General features: G+C 33.1%; 1 protein-coding gene across 1 annotated transcript in view; it reads right to left on the minus strand.

The window, feature by feature from the left end:
- LOC108906290 (leishmanolysin-like peptidase) overlaps window positions 1-17,422 on the minus strand; it is an 81,723-nt gene that overhangs the window by 38,042 nt on the left and 26,259 nt on the right. The window contains exon 2 of the mRNA XM_023454107.1: window positions 7,364-7,461. Within this exon, the coding sequence (XP_023309875.1) occupies window positions 7,364-7,461 (98 nt within the window). The remainder of the gene's footprint in view (window positions 1-7,363; window positions 7,462-17,422) is intronic.

Here is a 17,422-nt window from a genome sequence, read left to right on the forward strand (position 1 = left end):
TTTTAAGTCTTTCACTTCGTCTTAAGTCAATATTTACGTTTTTATTTCCCGATTGTTCAGTTGAAGAGGATATATGTTTATCTTTATTAAAAATTGTAAATTCCCCTGTTTCAGTGACAGGTATTTGTACCCCTGCTGTATTCACAGGTTTTAGTTCCCCTGTTCCAATGACAGGTATCTGTACCCCTGTTGTAGTCACAGGTTTTAATTCCCCTGTTCCAATGACAGGTTTTAATTCCCCTGTTCCAGTGACAGGTATTTTTACTTTTGCAAGTTTTTCTTGCGACTTCCCTACTGTAGAAGTAGGATTCGGCATATTAATTTCAGAACTGTAATTTGGTGGGTCATTGAAAGTTCCATCAAGGTTCAGTTGTGGCCTTGACTGTTTAAAGTTTACTTCATCAAAAATTACATCACGTGCTATTATGAACTTACTAGTATTTACATCAAATATTTTATAACCATTTGATGCATACCCCACCATTATGCCTTTTACTGACTTTTGATCAAATTTACTCTTTCTGGTTTTATTATGAATATAGACTGTGGAACCAAAAATTTTTAAGTCAGTTAACCTGGGCTTTTTGTTATGCCACAGTTCAAAAGGTAATTTATTTGAGGTTATTGCTTTAGTTGTTGTGATATTTATTAAATATGTTGCAGTTAATACTGCTTCACCCCAAAACCTTTTGTCTAACTCAGCACCATGTACCATTGCGCGTGCCTTTTCGGTAATTGAACGATTCATACGTTCCGCCACTGCATTTTGTTGTGGCGTATGTGGTACAGTTAGGTGGTAAGTTATACCTTTCTGAACACAGAAATTTTTAAATTCATTCGAAAGATATTCGCGCCCATTGTCGCAATATAAATTTACAATTTTCAAATTAAAGTGTGCCTCACTTTTTGCAACAAAGTCCTGAAAGAATTTAAGTACTTCTGACTTATATGTCAACAAATAGGTGACTGTATAATGGGTATATCCATCAACAAAAAATTAAAAAATAATTTTTATTATCAATAGTGGGTGGCTTTATAGGCCCACATACATCTGAGTTTATTATAAACAAAGGTCTTGTAATATGAGTTTTATCTTTGGCTTTTTGAAAAGCAAGCCTTGCTTCTTTACCATAAATGCAAGCCTCACAAATAGATTCACTAGGAAAAATTTTCTTAAAATTAATATTACCTTGTGCTACTTCTAGTTTCTTAAGTTCTAAGAATTTTTGTTTTCCGATGTGGCCTAAACGTTTATGCCAAAGTTCATTATTTTCAATTAATGAATTTGTAGCTGCATTGACTTGTTTTACACAAGGGTTGTTTGCTTTAAATCTAATTTTAATTAAATTCTTAATAGACTTACCAGTCAAAATTAGTTTCCTGCCTTTTTTAATGCTTACCCCACCTGACTTACTGAAAATCACAGTCATACCTGCTTCCTGGATACGACGTACTGACAGGAGATTATGAGGTACCTCTGCAGCATACAGGACGTTGTCCAGAACTCCGGCTACGCCTAGATTTGTGGTTACATTGATAGTATCTTTTAATGTAGCAGTGATTGAAACACCAGTTTTGGCTACTGATATTTTTAATGGGTTGTCCAGTGGAGTAACAGTTGTGAAGACATCTGATTGATTTACTAGATGATCCGTTGCTCCGGAATCCAGGATAAATGTGATTTCGGTTAGCGGTTTTTGTGTTTGCGATTTGTGAATTCCAACCATGAAAGCAAAGCTATGACTGGGCTTTTCTTGTTCAGTTTGAACAATTTGTAGGGTTCTGTTTCGTTCTTGATTTTCTTGTCTTTGGAGCATCTTTTTATAAAAATAACAGTTTCTTTTAATATGGTTTGGACGTCCACAATGGTTACATATAATGGACGACTTGTTGTATTTTCTATGCGGTGGACCGGAATATCGCGGTGTGAATTNAAATAAGAGCAGTAACACATAGATACATAATATATATTTTTATAAAACTTGATGCTATAGACAACATATTTTTACTTCGTATATTTTCTAAATTAATAATAATTATAATAAAATAAAATGTACTCTATTAATTCTGAGGTTAATTCACCAAATCACTTTTTTCCTCAAATGAAATAATAGAAGTCTGCAAGTCTGTACGCAATTACGCAATACGCATGATCTTAAAAGTAATTATAACTATTAGAAAAAGAAATTGTAATTGGAAAAAGTATTTGTACTTATAGAAGTAATATGTAATTCGGTAGTTCAATTAATATAATTACAAATTACAATTCCTATAACAATTTTGCTGCAATTACAATTCCAAATTACTTTAATAAAAAAAGTACTTAAATACAATTACAATTACAGGAAAAAAAAGGGAATTGTAATTGCTAATTACTTTTTCACCAGGAATTACCCAGCTCTGCTCCGTGTAAGCCAAACACAAGCCTTATTGACAAATACAACGTGTCTGCAACGTCCATAATTTTCCAACAAATCAAGCCGAATTTAGTTTATACATATTTATATAGTTTTTTCAAGCGAAACATGGAAACGGTTGAAAACCAAAAAAAAGCTATGAGCCAGGAATATCCGATTTAATAATTTAATTAACTGACAATTTTATGCAAAGTAAACTTATTTTGTATAATAAAATTTAGAAAATTAATTTAATATCGTTTATATTAAATTATATTGTGTCAAAATCAGTAAAATCCAGTGCATTTAATTTCCAAACTAGCCGTATCCACATTTTAGTTTCCAAGTGAGCTCGTCACATTTAAATTTGAAATTTAAATGAAACGACGTATTTGTGATTGCTTAAAGCTTTTTGTCGATTTTCCCGTCATGTCTCCCATATAATACAAACTAATCCAAACCACAAATAGCCTCGGAAGCTGCGTAATCGCTTTTTTGCGTTTTATGTAAATTATAATGAAATGGATTTTACCGATATTGAAATTAGACTACTCATATATAAATTTAGCTATAATGTAACGGAAATCTCAAATTTGATGTGTGGAAAAAATGTACTTTCCACAATTTGCAACACTAGTGCCTAAAATACAATATGATTGTTATTTGAATGGAATTTCACGTGAAAATATGCGTGGGGGGGGAATCTTAACTTTCGAGGGAGGAGTTTCGTTGAACAAATCTAGAGCATTTAAAAGTTTGTGTAAAATTAGTAGATTACCATGTAACCGAGAAAAGTCAGTAATATTGTTATTGTTTGCAATTTGCGAACTTGGCGTTACTTCTCTCGAGTTACATTTTTACATATTATGTCCAAAAAAGCGAAATTCGCCAAAAAATAGAGAATTTTATAACTATGAGAATTTACTTTTATTCAATTACCCTCACTTTATAAGAGTGGTTATCAAACAATTTGCTAGTAAACAACTTCAGTAAACACTGTATTAAATACTTTCATGAAAATGCAATTTTGTGTCTGAATTTTAAGCGGGTTGATTAAAGTTAAAATTATACATTCTGTAACTTCACTCCATACTTCAGAAGCATAACATAACCTTATTTACTTTTTCAAAAATACACGAATGGTGCTATATTATTACGAAGTTTTAACATAATTTTGTTGTTGGCCAAATGAACATACATATAATAGAATTTTCTACAGATTATATACAAATTATTATAATTTTTTACATTTAGCAGGAAACTTTTTTAGGGACGTTTATTAAATTGTATTGATAGGCGTTTTTATACATGTTCAAATGACATCGGAAAGACTATACTATCTATAATTTTTAATTCCTGCCTTGTTCATCTAATACACTAAATACCTCCATTTAATTCGATCAATAATTAGTTGTTTCTCACAATTCCATTAGTTACAAGAAAGAAGGTGTGCAAAAAGCATGCAAGACTTCATCTGGTGAGAATTTAGTCTTGTTTTAAATTAGATTAATACATTTTAGTTACACCCAGTATATGTGCAGTGTAGAAATTGGATCTGTAATTTTGAGGTAAGGTTTCTAAATATGAGCACATTTAAGGTTTTTTTTTAATTATTTTGAGCTCTATTTATGTTCTACTTATACATATATATTTATAAAACTATCGAATTTAAAAGCTCTTTAATTTTTTGTGAATTTGAAACACAGTCGAAAAAATAGATATACTTTTTTCAGGCAAAAATATAAATAGAATAACCTCAGGAATAACTTTCAGAAACTTCTGCAAGTACCTACTGAAGAAGCTGTGTATATGCGTGCATGAAAAACTTCTTTGTTGAACTGAGCTTCATCTCGCAGTAAAAAGAATATCGAAGGTAAAGCAAAACCGTTAGATACAACTACAAGAACATGACCACGTTCTTTCAGAGCACTCGCCAATGAATGTTCCGATGAGCTGTTATTATTAAATAATTATCTAGGAACGCTGAGATAAAATAGATTCACCGTACTTCCTGTAATAGGTAAACAAATTATTGGCTAAATAAAGGCAATTAAATTAGGTACTTATCCTGCATGCTTCTAGCTTCTACGACTACCAATTTATTTATTTTATAAGTCAAAGTAATCCAATTAAATGGTGTCGGTTTCGACGCTTTCAAATTGTAGCAAGGCTTTTAAGAAACCTTATCAATGAGAAAAAAACTCTTGAGGTTTAAAGTTTAGAAGGTTAAAGGCACACGAATGTGAAATTGATGCACTTTGACATTTATCCTCCACGAGTCAACGTTTGAGAAGATTGAATATAAAATATAAAGTGCGTGTACATACAGGGTGTGGCGTTTATAGTCAACAAGGTTCACATTCCTGTCGATAAAATAAGGGAAACCGTATAATTATTGTATCGTAGTTACGAGGATATAATAATGTTGGTCGTGTGTCAATTCATAACACTAGAAACAGGCCACACGCATACGTAAGGAGCATCGGCTTCCTGCACTAAAGCTTTTTTTATATTTCATTTTATCCGTGCTGAACTATTATTTTATGTATTTAATCTTTTGATAAAATTCAACCGATATTTGAAGTATCGTATTCTTTTCCTAAAGTTATTTGTTACTAAGTGTAATAAATTTTCCCAACATTAATAGTTTTAAACTTCCCCGGCTTCCATGATTTCCGATGCAGTGGGAATCCTGTACTCGTATGAATGTAAAATAATGCAGGGTTTGCTATGTCTACAGGGTGATTCACAACTTATCCAAAAAAAAATGGAAATAGATGCGGCATGAGAAATGGAGTCGACATCGTAAAAAAATTTTTTGTAAAATCCTTATAGTTTCCGAGAAAAAAATTATTGAAGTTATAGTACATTCAACCACTACATAGCTGGACAACTGTAGTCTCTAGCGCCATTGTAATCGGATTATTCAATCGTCGTTGCGATAGTATTTACCTGTTATCCGTGGTGTTTACAATAGTTTTTTAGTGGTTAGTGTCAAAAATGGGTAGTTAGTGTCAAAAATGGTTTGCATGCATAGCAATTCGGAGTTGATGGATATCATTTTAATTTATGGCGAAGCATTTGTGTTATGGTGAAGCAAGACAACAATTGTGTTAGTTCGTAGAAACTGAGTAAGACAGACCCAAATGTGTTTACACGTTGGTGGATAAAATTTTGAACAATTGTTGTAACATCGGGTATGTCAAATGATTTTATTATTTAAAAACACAAATTAATTTTGTTAATTAATAAAGGCAAAAGCAGTTGAATTTGCTATAAAATTCTATTTGCATATTTCTTTCCTTGCGGAAGTTTTTGTCCGTTTTTATCACACGGCCATGCCGGTCGCATTGTGCGAGGTCAGGTTTTACAGTGGACCAATTTCCAGTGCCGTGCAGAAGTGTATTTTTAAATCATTTTCGAACTGCCCTTTTTGATTTTTTCTTTACAAAACTGTATTTATAAAGGTCCCTGTACATCCAGATTTTTTTTTGTGGATAAATTCTGAATCACCCTGTATATTAGGCATGTGATATTATATATTCTCTATGCGTGGTATCACACCGCGGTGTCGTCGAAATTAAGTTAGGTATTTACTAAACCAACCTTTGGTACAGAGGTTGTTAATTTTATGTTATTCAATTCAACAAAGCTTTTGGCGTCGCCGATAAAGTGTGTTTAATATGCTATGCTGAACATTCCGGGAATATTGTTATGTAATTCTTTGAACGTCATGTACAGGATGATGCTTTTATCGAAGAAACCTTGATTACACAGGGTGTTCGGAAACCATGAACAAAAAATATGTAACTTCACTAAGACATGTCCGACCAAACTCCTTATTTTCATCTCCCTTTCCAAAACTCTGTCGTCGCGATCAAGACCAGCAATCTTTTATCGTGTTCCAACGAATAGTTATTGAGCATACACTGTATGCATATATTGTAAAAGTCGGATCTAGTGAAGATCAAAAAGGCAGGCCGCTGTGGAAGTGGCAAAGACAGGAGATCTTAATACTAAGGCCGTTTTCACACTGGCCGACACGTAATCACATATAAATAAATGGTCATGTTTTCACACTTGCCGAGATATCGGTAACGTGTCGTGACAGGTAACGACGTGTCGCCGAGCATCTTCACTCGCGTCGTCGCCGATTTTTTAAATATTTTTATTCGATTTTTGTTAAAACTAACAAAAATAGTCGGTTTGAAATACGATATAGTAACAATAATTGAATTAGTGGAAGCCTTGTATTTGGGATAAAACCAATGAAAATAATAAAAACAAAATTCTTCGGCACAAAAGTTGGCTGAAAATATATCAGTATTTGGAGGATGGATATAAACGGAACACGGCAACTACGTGTGTCGTGTCGTTGCATACAGGGTGTTCCACCTAAGAGGGATTCTTCTGTAACTCTGTAGCTGTCTAGCCTCATTTAGAGAGCTGAAATCGTGTTTTTTTTCAAAAACAACTTATTATCTCGAAAACGGTAAGTTTTAAACACCATGTAAATTTAATAAACTCTACCTAATATTAACCAAATTAAAAAACGCAATAATATACAGAGTGTTCCATTTAAAATAACAAAGTTACCTTGAGTTAGCCTTGAGTGTCGGTATCGGTGCTGTGCTGATGTCGTGCCGGTGTCGGTGTCGGTAAATGTGAAAACGCCCTAAGACAGGTGCCTTCTGCGCGAATATTTTAGTTTCGAAAATTCACCACACTTTCCAATCGGGACCACGAAGCGGGAGAGTCGAGGGGGATGTCCCGAAGAAATTTTAACCTCACTTTCCAAAATATCAGGTTTTAGACCGACTTGATCACGTGTTTTGCCGTAAGCCTTAATGCGTTTTAGGAACTTAGTAGTATTATTTTGACGAATAGAATTATCCTATAAAGTTTTTGGTCATGATTTCCGGACGCCCTGTATATATGTTTATTGAATTATAGAAACGTAGACTTACCTATACACACTTTGGTCGTAGTACAGCAAAATTCGCAAAGACTGGTCGATGTTTCTTTTTTTCATAACATGTTCGGGTTCAATTCTCGTGTGTAAAACCTGAAAATTCATATATTTAGTCACAAAGTACTTAATCAAGCAAATTTAAAACAAAGCAACACGTTTTCCACAAGTAAGTTCTATAATTGGTAATTTTCCGTAAAAAAAATGCATAAGTTTCAAAATAAACATTCGATTTCAAACAACCCAACTGTCATGTTAATAAAAGTATTAAAAACCTTGGATAATAACGTTGACTCCTAAAATGTAAGAACAGACGACATTGATACTACAAACACAGAAGAATAAATCATTCTGCTTTCTTATTGCAATTATAGACCGAAACTAATATACCTGGCCACGTTCTTCAAGGCTGGCCTAGATCTTATCCGGAAATTTTATTCCATAAATAATAAATATAACCTGAGTTTATAGTGATTTATCTTCATTATTGCGAATGATATTTATCAAATTTTCTCGAACAGTGAAGGAAAACTACAAAATCATTTTATTCCTTAGCCTAAAAGTTAAAGAAATGATATGGTAAAAGTATTAGACTGTCACAAACAGGATGTGCATTCGCTTAAGGCATCCTTTAGTCACTAATTCATACGGCATTGGAATTTAAAAAATATAGGCCTTTTATAAAATTAAATGATCTTTTATTTATTAGGACTTCCTAGACATGAAACACATTTTGTGACAAATTCATAGCAATTAAAATTAAACAAATGAAAATCATTTGGTACTAATTAGATTTTAACGCGGCTATTATTGTTAACAGCTTAACAACAAAAACTTCATTTTAGTTAAATGACTAATTTTTTTATGAGAAATAAATTGAAATCTAGGAAGTATGCTTTGGTGAAACAGGAAGAAATTCTTAAATTTGCAAGTCTTATGGCGGAAATTCACACTTCACCGTTTGTTTAAAAACTCCAGGAGAAAGTACGTCCTCATGATTTTCTCAACGTGTCTTCAGTATAATATGGCGGTACCACACATGGATATATAGGTACTAAAGTATCTCATTTCACAGAATTTTTTAAACGTCCTTACTTTTCTTATCTGTGCAAAAGAAATAAATTTTATTTAATTTCATTCCATATAGGAGTTAATGTTAATTAAATAAATCAGTTAGGAGAGTATCCTGTGTCAATTATACCTCATTATTTACAGGAAGCTTACTGCTAAAAAAGGTTACAGCATATATTTCAAATTATAGCTTATTTGGAAAAAATAATAATTAACTATAATTTGAACCTTATAACTCGAATACAGCGCATTTCTGAACCAGGGTTTGTATTTGCTTATTTTTACCTGAACAATATGTGCCCTTCCTTGAGGAACACCCTGTATATTTAACTAAGACCTAAAGAAAATAGTAACAGTTTCGATTAAAAATTAAAATCCAATCAAACCTAACGTTGTTTTGATGAATCGCCTTGTTGGAACTATTAAACAATTTATTAAAAGTTTTTCAATCAGTTGCGGCTTTTAATAGAACATTAAATTCATTTAATCTGTTTATTAATACTGACACTTCCTTCTTCAAACATGTACGAGCAAATATGTCTGACGAAAGTAAACCATCGACTGACATTTTCTCGAGTTGTAAAAAATTAAGTACTTCTGTGGACTTACTAATCTATTTTATAATGATAGTGTTTGTCAATAAAAATGCGACGTACCTCAGTATTCAGTTATTATGTTGACCTTGTCCTTTACGTATTATTATTATTAATAATTCAAACGAACTGCACGTCCGAGACAGACAAACAATTTTAGAATAAAAAACAATCGGGAATTATTAACTACTTTTCGAGAAAAAACATTATTTTATCGATTGCCTTCCGCGATTGATTGGTATTTTGAATAGGCATTGGAAACTTTGTGACGACAATCAAATAAATGAACAGTAGTATAGTCTTTCCGATCTCAATTGAAGACCAAAGAGTTTGGCGGTATGTACCAGGTTCGGTTGCTACGCAACAACTCGACATCGAAAAACTTGTTCCCATATTTATTTAGCCATATCTATACACAGGTCTGGTCGTCCAGTTGAAGAATGCGCGCGCGGGCAAACGGCAAACAAACACAGCCATAAATTTCAGTTGTCGACAAATTGCCTAGCAATGCGGAATTTGGTGTGATTCAAGTAATTTTAATTTATAATAGGCACCTTCTATTAATCATTCATATTACAATTGCGAAAGGGTGAAATAAAAGGGATATTTTGTTTACTAATATTATTACAACATGACATTTTGGGGACCTTTTGAAACGGAACAAAACAAAATTTACCTGTTCTATGTTAGCGTCTCACTTTAAATATTTACGATTGTTTAAAAAAGGAAGAAAATGAAAAACCAGATAATGAAATTATAAATAGAATTCGCATATTAACTAAATTTTCTACCACAATTTTTCGTGTTATTAAACAAGGTGTTACAGATGCGTAAAGGGGAAGCGAAAACAAAAATTTAAAAATATCGATCACATGACGAACATATAATAGAAATTTTCTGAACATTGTATACAAATTTTTATTATTAATTACCTTTAGCAGAAAACTTTTTTAGGGACGCCCATGAAACTCATTAAATTTTATTGCTAGGCGTTTTTATACATGTTCAACTGACTTCGGAAAGACTTACAATCTATACTGTGCTGGCAAGCGGCAATACACTTTGTAGTAGCAGACATAGGCTAAATCTGTGTTCAAACAATATAAAATGCTGTTGACTGCCACATAAACACGTGCCTAAAAAAAAGTCGGGAACTAATGTTGAGTTATGGGGAAGAAAATAATAAAATGTAAATTGAGTAAATAATATTTAATTAGATTTTTATATAGCTTTTATAGCGTCACACTTTAGTAGACTGCATACAGACTAATACTTAATAGAACAAAGATACTTTGGTTTTTATATAAGCATTTCTGCTGATCAGCGTATTTAGCCACAGCGTCGGCTTCGCTGGAGTAAGTTTAACTTAGGACTATAAACACCATTAACACGAGCTTAGTATACAGAGTGTTCGACTTATTTTATTTTGCGTTTATCCAATACGCCCACTCAAAAAAAATTGGTCGACACTGTCGTAAGTGTTCTTGTCCACACGTGAAGGTAAAATATGTACGTGGAACTCGGGGGAGAGGTGCCTAAGTTCTGGTCCAACATTTGTTGCATGGATTGGGAAAAACCCCCTCAAAAACCCAATCAGACCAGGGACTCCAAAACTTGTTCCAAGCCCATTTGAGTTCGAAATTCAAGGAACTTTGGAGACGGAAGTTGTTTCGTAAAAGTATCTGCCAATTGCTGACCTGTAGGAACATAAACAAGTTTTACTTTCTTTTGTTCAACCTGCTCTCTAGCAAAATGATATTTTATATCAATGTGTTTTGAACGCTTATGACATGTTGGATTGTTAGCAATAGATATACAACCGTTATTATCTTCATAAATGGTTATAGGCTCTGAGAGGTTTATTTTAATATCACTTAAAAGTGAGTTTAGCCACAAAGCTTCTCGCACACTTTCAAAGAGTGCCATGTATTCAGCTTCAGTAGATGAAGCTGCAACTGATTTTTGTCGCTTTGTATTCCAACACACTGTATTAGTTTCAAATAATTGAAAAATGTAACCAGTTGTGCTTTTTCGATCAATTTCATTGCTTCCCCAATCAGAGTCTACAAAACCAATTACAATATGGTTATACGTACTGCGTTTGTACACTAATCTAAGGTCAAGCGAGCCTTTAATATACCTTAAAAGTCGTTTCAGGCATTGCCACAGCTCTTTATTATTTTTATTTTGATACCTGCTTAACAAATTGACTGCTGTACATAAATCTGGTCTTGTACATAGCATTGCATACATTAGACAACCAATTAAATTTCTACACGGTTTATCACAGGTTTCATCCATATTTAAAGCAGTATAGTTTAATTTACTAGGTAAAGGTGTACATACAGGTTTGCAGTTACTCATACCAAATTTATTTAAAACGGTTTTTAGAAAAGAACTTTGGTCTAGTGTTATTTGATTTTTGTTTCTTTCAATTCTAATACCAAGAAAAAGTTTTAATTCTGATAAATCTACCATCTGAAATTTATCCATTAAATATGTTTTAAAATTGGACATGGTGACACTATTTTGTGTAACTATTATTAAATCGTCCACATATAAAAGAACATAAATATTTTCTCTAATATGTCCCTTATCTAGACAATATAAACAACGGTCGACTGAAGAGCTTTTAAAATTATGCTCTTTCAACACTATGTCAAAGCGTTCAAACCAACATCGTGCCGATTGCTTTAAACCATATAATGATTTGTTTAGTTTACAAACTTGATCTGCCTTTGCTTTTATTCCGTCGGGTACTCGCATATAAATTTCTTCTCTTAATAAGCCGTTTAGAAAAGCTGTCTTAACATCCATTTGATGGATTAATAAACTAAAATTGTTTGCAAAGCTTACAAGAATTCTAAATGTTGATATGCGAGCTACGGGTGCAAAGGTTTCGTTATAGTCAACTAAATGTTGTTGACTAAATCCTCGAGCAACGAGCCGAGCTTTGTATTTATTTGGATTACCAAAGATATCATTCTTTATTGTAAACACCCACTTACAGTCAACTATATTTTTATGCAATGGTTTAGTTACTAAGGACCACGTTTTATTTATTAAAAGAGAATTTATTTCATCGTTTATTGCTTTTTCCCATTGCTCTCTATCGTCTCGGTTTTTTATGTCAGAATAACTTTCAGGCATTTTATAATTTAGTGATTGTGCACACATAAGATAGTTATTTATATCCTCTTCGGTTTCATCATATGATACGACTGGTAATGTTTTAAGTCTTTCACTTCGTCTTAAGTCAATATTTACGTTTTTATTTCCCGATTGTTCAGTTGAAGAGGATATATGTTTATCTTTATTAAAAATTGTAAATTCCCCTGTTTCAGTGACAGGTATTTGTACCCCTGCTGTATTCACAGGTTTTAGTTCCCCTGTTCCAATGACAGGTATCTGTACCCCTGTTGTAGTCACAGGTTTTAATTCCCCTGTTCCAATGACAGGTTTTAATTCCCCTGTTCCAGTGACAGGTATTTTTACTTTTGCAAGTTTTTCTTGCGACTTCCCTACTGTAGAAGTAGGATTCGGCATATTAATTTCAGAACTGTAATTTGGTGGGTCATTGAAAGTTCCATCAAGGTTCAGTTGTGGCCTTGACTGTTTAAAGTTTACTTCATCAAAAATTACATCACGTGCTATTATGAACTTACTAGTATTTACATCAAATATTTTATAACCATTTGATGCATACCCCACCATTATGCCTTTTACTGACTTTTGATCAAATTTACTCTTTCTGGTTTTATTATGAATATAGACTGTGGAACCAAAAATTTTTAAGTCAGTTAACCTGGGCTTTTTGTTATGCCACAGTTCAAAAGGTAATTTATTTGAGGTTATTGCTTTAGTTGTTGTGATATTTATTAAATATGTTGCAGTTAATACTGCTTCACCCCAAAACCTTTTGTCTAACTCAGCACCATGTACCATTGCGCGTGCCTTTTCGGTAATTGAACGATTCATACGTTCCGCCACTGCATTTTGTTGTGGCGTATGCGGTACAGTTAGGTGATAAGTTATACCTTTCTGAACACAGAAATTTTTAAATTCATTCGAAAGATATTCGCGCCCATTGTCGCAATATAAATTTACAATTTTCAAATTAAAGTGTGCCTCACTTTTTGCAACAAAGTCCTGAAAGAATTTAAGTACTTCTGACTTATATGTCAACAAATAGGTGACTGTATAATGGGTATATCCATCAACAAAAATTAAAAAATAATTTTTATTATCAATAGTGGGTGGTGTTATAGGCCCACATACATCTGAGTGTATTATAAACAAAGGTCTTGTAATATGAGTTTTATCTTTGGCTTTTTGAAAAGGAAGCCTTGCTTGTTTACCATAAATGCAAGCCTCACAAATAGATTCACTAGGAAAAATTTTCTTAAAATTAATATTACCTTGTGCTACTTCTAGTTTCTTAAGTTCTAAGAATTTTTGTTTTCCGATGTGGCCTAAACGTTTATGCCAAAGTTCATTATTTTCAATTAATGAATTTGTAGCTGCATTGACTTGTTTTACACAAGGGTTGTTTGCTTTAAATCTAATTTTAATTAAATTCTTAATAGACTTACCAGTCAAAATTAGTTTCCTGCCTTTTTTAATGCTTACCTCACCTGACTTATTGAAAATGACAGTCATACCTGCTTCCTGGATACGACGTACTGACAGGAGATTATGAGGTACCTCTGCAGCATACAGGACGTTGTCCAGAACTCCGGCTACGCCTAGATTTGTGGTGACGTTGATAGTATCTTTTAATGTAGCAGTGATTGAAACACCAGTTTTGGCTACTGATATTTTTAATGGGTTGTCCAGTGGAGTAACAGTTGTGAAGACATCTGATTGATTTACTAGATGATCCGTTGCTCCGGAATCCAGGATAAATGTGATTTCGGTTAGCGGTTTTTGTGTTTGCGATTTGTGAATTCCAACCATGAAAGCAAAGCTATGACTGGGCTTTTCTTGTTCAGTTTGAACAATTTGTAGGGTTCTGTTTCGTTCTTGATTTTCTTGTCTTTGGAGCATCTTTTTATAAAAATAACAGTTTCTTTTAATATGGTTTGGACGTCCACAATGGTTACATATAATGGACGACTTGTTGTATTTTCTATGCGGTGGACCGGAATATCGCCGTGTGAATTTCTTTTGAGATTTAAATTTTTGGTTGCCCCATTTGCCTTTTGTTGATTTGGATTTGAATTTTTCACTGATGTCACGAGCACTTATTCCTTCGTTCACAAAGCCTAGCATTGTATCACCGAGATATTCCACGATTACACTTTTTGCCAAACGTTCGAATTTTTGCCACTGTTCGTCAAGCAGTTCTGGTGGATCTTCATCGAGCACTTTTAATGCATTTTCTTCCGCAAGTAAAGCACGTAGACGAAATTTCCAGATGCTATAGCGTTCGCTATGAAATTGCGGAATATTTCGACGACTTTTAGACTCCATTGTACCCGCACACACAAATACTGTTTTTCACAGGGAAAATAGTTTTTACTTCACTCACAATTTTTTAAACTGTCCGTTTTTAATTTGTAAACGTATCTGGGCCCATAACCTGTTGAGTTATGGGGAAGAAAATAATAAAATGTAAATTGAGTAAATAATATTTAATTAGATTTTTATATAGCTTTTATAGCGTCACACTTTAGTAGACTGCATACAGACTAATACTTAATAGAACAAAGATACTTTGGTTACTAAGCTCGTGTTAATGACTAATTTCAAAGACATGTTCAATTATTATTATTCTACTCGTCGTTATTGTGTTGTCGTGTTGTATTGTGCTGTATTGTATTGTAGTGTTGTTGTCGTGTTGTTGTTGTGTTGTCGTGTTGTATTGTGTTGTAGTGTTGTTGTTGTGGTTGTGCCTTTGTTCTAATGCAATCATGTTGTTGTTGTTGTTGTTGGTGTTGTTGTTATTATTGTTGTTGTTGGTACTGTTGTTGTTGGTACTGTTGTTGTTATTGTTGTTGTTGTTGTGTAGTTGTTGCGTTATTGTATCGTTATTACTGTGTGATGTTGTATTGTGTTGTAGTGTTGTTGTTGTGTTGTGGTTGTGCCGTTGTTCTGGTGCAATCATGTTGTTGTTGGTGTGTTGTTGTTGTTGTTGTTGTTGTTATTGTTGTTGTGTAGTTGTTGCGTTATTGTATCGTTATTACTGTGTGGTGTTTATGGTTGTGTTGTGATTGTTATTGTGCGTCACTGCCGTTGCGTTGTTGTTGCCGTTCTTCTTCTCGTTCTTGCCGTTTTTATTATTATTATTATTAATGTTATTATTGTTTATTATTTATTATTATTGATAATTTAAGTAGTGCAAAATTTTTACCAGTAAAATTAATCACGTTCTAAAACTTTCACCCTATGAAACATGACCATTTAAATGTTCAATTTGATTGGCGAAATGATTTTGGAAAAACCGTTAAAATTTTAAGACAAATATTTAATTTTGCCGCTTTGTAGATGGAAAAGGAACAACATATCACATCACAATATCGCATTTTCATTATTTAATGGATTCGGGTTACGATTACAAAACGGACTGGATATCAGAAAATCCTTCCAATAACTATCAAAGTCTATTGGTTACTATCGGGATTCTATTTTTTACTACTGTGCGTTAAATCTCACTTCACGCACGCTATATAAAACGCGCATACGGAGAGCATTCAAGCAGTGATTTTATCTGTGCTGCTGTCATTTATCTTTTCTATTATCTATAGCACTAAATGACGTCACGAATTAGCGCGGCAGCAAACACACGTTTCAAATATTTTTGAGCGCCAAACTTAAACAATTAATTATTAATTAACAACCTCTAAGAGGTTTTCAATAGTTTCACTATATGGCTATATCAGACATTAAAAAATATATACGCGAGTTGCCAATTTTTTAATGTGATAAATCTTAAATTTTACAGCGCTGCATAGTTATCACTTCACTTCACATGTCAGTTTTCAATTTAGGCGTTTCTTTCGTGTCATATGCGTGCAGGTGGATATACGTGTTATTATATCCCAGAACGTTTTTAGAAACAGAATCGAATCTTTCGAGGAGATTTAATATCATTAATGCATATCATTTTGAAGCTAGCTCCATATAAATGACCCGAGCTTTAGTATGACATGCCTGGACTTCCTGTGGAACACGTCTGACACTAGTTGTTGGATATTCCTCAGCATGTACACGTTAACATGAATGAACTTTTAAGTAAAATGTGCGCTCATAATAGTAAATATAAAGCCTGTACAACTCGATTTAACCAGGAAAAACTAAGAATTATTTTAAGAACCGATATTTGCGGAAAAATTACCTGAAAACAACAAAACACCTGAGCTTTTCTCAATGACTAGCCCAATTTAATAGTGTTCCTTTGAGGAAATATTTGAAACAATAATGTTGAATTCTGCCTACATTTCTTGCATGACGTACACCCAGAATCAACAGAAATAGCCGTGTTTGCCAAAACGTGTCAATAAAAATCTCAATCTAGAAAGGATTAGGGGCATCTTGAATATTAATTTATTTAAATTGTATATTGTAATTTGTTATGTCAGAGATTAGGCAAATTGTTATTAACATAAACTATTCACATGTAATTTTACAAAATGATCAGAAGCAACAAACTGAAACAGGAAAAGTGATATTGATAATAATTTCATAAATTTATGAACATCAAAGGCTTAATTTTTGAGATACATTAATAAATCATTCAGAACATCAGTGAAAAATAGAAATAGTGATGTACGTACAGGAATCATATGTCAATATTAGGTATTCTGCGACTATTTTTTCATGGCCAAATCGTTGTAGACACATTTAGATGTATGATAATAGCAAAAAGATTCTAACAACAAATTCTTCAGGAGGAGTACCTTGGGAATATATTACGCTAATGAATATGCTTGTATCTGTTTAAGTCTAACAGCGAGCTACTAGTCTATTAGCTAATATGTTACAGTGAATGGGCGGATTGTCAATGATACTCAAACGGCAAAGTGCCCTAATTGTTTGCATGTTTGTTTAAATATGTCACATCTACGCTCAAGTGAAGAATGCACATATCATTTTTTTAATACTGAACATTCTGGAACCGCGTCCTCGATCACTATGGACCATGAAAAACACGATATACAGGGTAAACCTTAAATGTGTATTCGCAACGTAAATAAGTCCAGAGAAAGTTATTTTTCAAAAACGCAAATATTAAGGGAGACATAATTTCTTAAATCAGTCCCTTTACACGTACATTTTGAGAACCGCTGTCCCTCAGAAAAGTAATCATTTCAGAAATCAGCACAGAAAAGTTGCGAGCTTGCCAAATCAAAAGGAATTTTGCATGGAATAAGAGCTAAATCTTTTAGTTTCAT

This window comes from Anoplophora glabripennis, unplaced genomic scaffold, assembly GCF_000390285.2.
Source record: "Anoplophora glabripennis isolate ALB-LARVAE unplaced genomic scaffold, Agla_2.0 scaffold32, whole genome shotgun sequence".
NCBI lineage: Eukaryota > Metazoa > Arthropoda > Insecta > Coleoptera > Cerambycidae > Anoplophora > Anoplophora glabripennis.